At 32.3% G+C, this 5,185-nt stretch overlaps 2 protein-coding genes and 1 non-coding gene across 3 annotated transcripts; all 3 read right to left on the bottom strand.

Annotated features, from left to right (window-relative positions):
• Positions 1-826: 826 nt before the first annotated feature.
• DDB_G0285795 (hypothetical protein) lies at positions 827-1,726 on the bottom strand (the record flags this gene model as incomplete). Its single annotated transcript, XM_632957.1, has 1 exon — positions 827-1,726. One exon carries the CDS (start codon positions 1,724-1,726, stop codon positions 827-829), a length of 900 nt encoding a protein of 299 aa, XP_638049.1.
• A 441-nt stretch (positions 1,727-2,167) lies between these two features.
• On the bottom strand, positions 2,168-2,250 carry tRNA-Tyr-GUA-6. Its single transcript has one exon. It is a non-coding gene; the product is annotated as a tRNA-Tyr (tRNA).
• Positions 2,251-3,730: 1,480 nt separating this feature from the next.
• On the bottom strand, positions 3,731-4,560 carry cadA (calcium-dependent cell adhesion molecule-1; the record flags this gene model as incomplete). The annotated part of the gene is made up of 3 exons (XM_632956.1): positions 3,731-3,877; positions 3,975-4,288; positions 4,380-4,560. 3 exons carry the CDS (start codon positions 4,558-4,560, stop codon positions 3,731-3,733), a joined length of 642 nt encoding a protein of 213 aa, XP_638048.1.
• Positions 4,561-5,185: the final 625 nt, after the last annotated feature.

Here is a 5,185-nt window from a genome sequence, read left to right as displayed (position 1 = left end):
AAGCTTTTTCGAAATATATAGTGTAATTATTCCGTTAATTCTTTTATCATTACAATAGTTGATTAATTCGTTCATTGATATGATATTATCTATAATGAATCTGCCTGGTACGAAACCTTTTTGATTGTTGTTGATCACTTTCGTTAGTATTGGGATTATTCTATTGTTTATTAGCTTTGAGTGGATTTTATATATACAGTTAGCCAGTGTAATTGGTCTTCTGTTTTTGATTAGTTCGGGGTCTCCCTTTTTAGGTATCGTGATAATGAGGCCTTCTTTGTAATTTTTGCTAATTAGATGAGGATTTCTTAGAGTGTCGTTGAATGCTGAGGCCAGTATTGGAGCTAGTTTTTCTTTGTGTGTTATGTAGAATAAGTTTGGAATTCCATCTGGACCTGGAGATTTGTGTGGGTTCAGTTGTTTTATTACTTCTAGGATTTCTTGTGAGGTGAATTCATTTTCAAGGTTGTCCCATGTCGAGTCCCTGGTCACTGTCCAATTTTCCAACATTTCGTAATGAGATAGTGGGTCATCTTCTTTGTAGTCATAAAGATTTGAGTAATATTTTACGTATTCTTCTTCGATCAATTCCTGTTTGTTAATTGTTCTACCTTGTGCATCTTTTACTGCGTTGATGGTGAAATCATTGTGTCTTTTCTTGATTCTCGCGGAGATGTACTTGAGTGAGGTTTCTTCGCAATAGTTGTTCAATTCTTGTTTAAGTTGTTCTTCTCTTTTTTTAGATTCATTTATTGCTGAAAGGGTTGCGAAGGCTTGGTCTTTAAATTCTGTCTCTAGTAGGGAGATTAGATTTTTGATGTTAGCCTTATTGTTGTAGTCGTTTTGTTTTTGAAATTCGGTGTATAGTTGGAGGGATGTTTAGTGTCTTCTCTCTGTTTTCCGAGGATGAATGGATGTTAGTGCTTGTTTTGTTGGCATTGTCTTTTTGGATGGCGTTGGATGTTGTGGTAGTGGTTGTGGTGGGTTTGACAGATTGAAATTCTGCTGGGTTTTTGGGGGGAAGAGGTTGAGATGACTTTTTTGCTTGAGCTTTTTTCTCTTGTGTTGATTGTTTATCAGACTGATTGTTTGCTGAGTTGTTTGTTTGTTGTTGTGGTTTTGGTTGAGAGGATTTGATTGCTATCCTGTTTTGAGTGTTAGGAGGATCTGTCATCTCATCTTCTAATGGTTCCTCCGTGTTGTTTGTCTCTACTTTCTTGTTTTTCTTTTGTGAGGAGTAGGTTTTGGTGGCCGTTCTGATGGTAAAGTTTGCGATTTCTGTAATGTGTTGGCCAGATTTCATTTGATCGCCTATTTTGCATTCTATTAGACCGAATACTATGAGGTGGTCGGTGGAGTATATAGTATTGTATATTGCATAGGGTATTTCTTCTGCAAAGGCAGTTTTGATGAGGGCGTCCACTATTCCTGCCTTTTCTCTGGGAATTCTTACTCTTCCTGTGAGGACGTGGAAGTCTCTACTGGAGGTGATGAAGGTTCCCAATTTGCTTCTATCTCTAATGATATTTAGGAGAGATTGTTCGTTTTTAATCATCAGGTGGATCATTTTTCTAGTTCCTTTGCCTATGTATATCTTGTCGATTGGGATATCGTAGTTTGAGAGTGTTTTTCTCATTTCTTCTAACCCCTTGAGATCCATTTTGGGGAATTCGAGTGTAATTGGGTAGAATCCGTTGTTCTTCTCGTAGGTTGAGAGCGCAGTCATGTTCAATATGGTCTCGCAGTATTTGGAGATGTCTTTGAGGCCTATTGATAGTTTGGGGTAAGTTTCCTTTATCTCTGCTGTTTTTGTGGAGAATTCCTTAATGAAGTTCTCCGATGCCTCGTCCATATGGGTGGAGGGGTTGGCCATTTTAGCCGCGTCTGCGTAGGAATTCATCTCGATGGGATTCCTTTGAATCGGCGATTTGGTAAGTTAGATCTGTAGATCGTGGTGGATTGGTGATTTTTTTCGAAAGATTGGTTAAAATTGACCGAGATTAAGGATAGAAAAGGATGAATTACTTTTCACGTGTATCTTGTATCCTCTTGATAGCGGTACGGTTTAGCAGCAAGTGACAGTCATGATCATGTGTGTTTCGACTTTTTTCATTCTACCATTTTTTACAAGGAATCGAACCCTTGGCTTTAAATTTTTTTAAAAAAGTCCGGCTTGCCAGATTCGAACTAGCAACCGATTGATCACTTTAATTACTACAGTCAATCGCGCTACCATTGCGCCAAAGCCGGTTGATGAAATTAAATTATTTTTTGGCTTCATATTTCCCGCTTATTGGCCCTGATAGTGCAAGCCGTTGGTTAGTCAGTCACTGCAATAGTAAACGTGTGGTACACTGGCGAGACACTTCAAGTAACGGGAAGGAGACAGGGGGTATCGCGCTCACACAAAGTAAGTCGATAAAAGTAAAAATATATATAAAGACGAATGGCGAGTGAGTGGCGCGAGAGATGAGAGCGAGTGTCGGTCACGAAAGTGGCTTAAGGTTTCACCGATAGTATGAGTGGAGGTTGGGTATTCGTCACACCATCAACTTCAAGACCCGCCAAACTGTCGCCAGACGATAAAATAAAAAAAGTTTTTGAAAAAAGTTTGGACAAAAAAGATGTTTTAATCAAAAGTAATAATACAATTCAAAATTAGAAACAAAAAAAAAAAAAAAAAAAAGTAAACTAACCCCTCTTTTAGAGACCCTGTAAAAATACTAAAATAAATGAGATCTAGCATCTCAAGGAGAAGCAACCAATAATTGCGTTATCCAATTCAAAAAAAAAAAAAATTTCCCGCTTTGAAGGGCACTGATAGGTAAATACCGACGCACACCCTAGGACAACGGTTCGATATCCTGTTGGCTTGTAATAAACATAGAGGACCTAGATCAAGAGTAGGAAGTAATAAACACTGCTCATATTGATGGGTTAAAGCAAAAATCTCCTCAGACATGTATAACCAGACCAATAAGTACCGCAATTAAAAACTCCGAAATGAGGGATTATAATACTATAATCGAATCTGGGGAGGTAGTTTTCAAAACCATCCGACGGCACAAACGGCCGACATGACACCCCGGTACGGCACAACAGAAGCCGTCAAGACCCGCCATACTTTCGTTTTAAAAGTAATAGATCATTTAAGAAGATTGGAAATAAAGACCCTCATTTAGACTACACTTGGAAAATAATGAAAAAGCTAGAAAAATTTAGTCACTCTTGGAATTCACAATTAATGAGAACTTATGTACCAGAACATTTAGTTCATTATTGTTCATTCAATACTAATTACATAAATAATTAAGAATTTTTAAATACTACCAAAATAAAATTAAATAAAACTCAGACACTGCCTAATTGGTTGAGGTCATAAAAAAAAAAAAAAAAAAAAAAAAAAAATATTTCCCGCTTCCATAAAAATAAATAAAAATAATTAAATTAGACCACTTTCGTTTCACCAAGATCCAGTTGAAGAAATTTTATTGACTTCTGATTTATTTTCTAATTAGAAACCCTGAGCCTATAAAACATCTCTTAACACCATCGCAATGACCCAATTTTAATTTGTCATATCGTTGGTGTACATGAAGTTATTTACAAATTAAGCCAATATCGAAACAAATAAAAAAAAAAATAAAATAAAAATAAGACCTAAATAATTTCTGAAATTCATAATTTTATTATTTAAAGTTTTCTTAAAGAGAAAAAAAAACATATTGTTTTATTTTTCAGAGTTTAAGTTAAAGATGAAAGATGTATTATCATCTTGTGTAACAGTCATATTCTTTGGGAATGTCTCATCTTTTTTAATAACTGTAACTTGGCCAGTTGTTGGGGAGTATTTAAAGTAAACACTTCCATTTACAACCTTTTTTATTTATAGAAAGATAAAAATTAAAAATTAATAAAAGAGAAATTAATTATATATTTAATAATAATCATAATAATAATAATAATAAACTTACATAGTCATATGGTGTATGTGTTTGACGAACTGTTAAATGGCTAACAATTTCAGAATCTGGTGGAGTAAGTTTTGGAATTGGCAATTGAACAAAGTCATCACCATCTTTGCAAGCAACCTTATCAACTTGGTATGGAGTAATGGTCATTTCATATGAACCAGCAGTTGAATTAACTTTGTTGACAATTTTAACATCAACTGCCCATTGAAAAGCTCCTGGTAAGACTTGGAACTTTGAAAGACCATTTATTGAGGTTAAATCATTGTTTGTACTGCCTTGAGCCAATTCTTGGAATTTTCCTGGAGTTGGAGTATCTATATTTTAAAATTAAAATAATAATAATAAATTAAACCTATTAATATTATTTATAATTTATAAAAATAGAAAATATTTATAAATACTTACCAATTTCATTATGCTCCCAAATGTTACATCTAACATTTGAACCAACCAAACATGACATGAATTTATCATTCCATTTATCACCATTGTTGAATCTTACAGTTTCACCTTTGTTGTATTCAAATGATTCACCAGTGCAGTTTTTACCAAAGAAGAATTTTACTTTATTTGCATCAACAGACATTTTTTAATTTTTAATACTATACCTTTTACTTTTGAAATTTATTTAATGAAAAGAAAACAAAAAAAATTTCTTTTTATAGTTTTTTTTTTAATGATAAAAACAAAAAAAAAAAAAAAAAAAAAAAAAAAATTTAATTTAAAATAATAAAATTAATATAATAATTTTTATTATTCAAATAATTATAAATTTTCTAATATCTAGATTAAGTGTGTGATAATGATATTTTCTGTTGGGAAATGAAAATATACTCTTTTTTCAATTAATCATGCCCTTGTCGTTCATAAATGAGAAGTTTTTTAATTTTTTACCACACCAAAAAAAAACAGCTTGTGTGAAAATAATCCAAAAAAACCGTTTTTTTCAACCCCAACATAGCCCAATGATTTAAATCTCACACCCCACTTACAAAAAATAATAAAAAAAAAAAAAAAAATTCCAAAAAAAAAAAACAGTTTATCTTGTTTGTGAGATTTAAATCATTGGTGTGGTAAAAAATTAAAAAAAAAAAATTAAAAAAATGAAAAATACCATTTACAATTATTTTTTATTTCAATAATTTTTTTTTTTTTTTTTTTTTTGTCATTCTATTTTTATTTTATTTTCATTATATTTTTTATTTTTTTTT

Source organism: Dictyostelium discoideum (genome assembly GCF_000004695.1).
Source record: "Dictyostelium discoideum AX4 chromosome 4 chromosome, whole genome shotgun sequence".
In the NCBI taxonomy this organism is placed as follows: Eukaryota; Evosea; class Eumycetozoa; order Dictyosteliales; family Dictyosteliaceae; genus Dictyostelium; species Dictyostelium discoideum.
The sequence above is the reverse complement of the archived record's forward strand: the minus strand, read 5'-3'. Positions and strand labels throughout refer to the sequence as shown.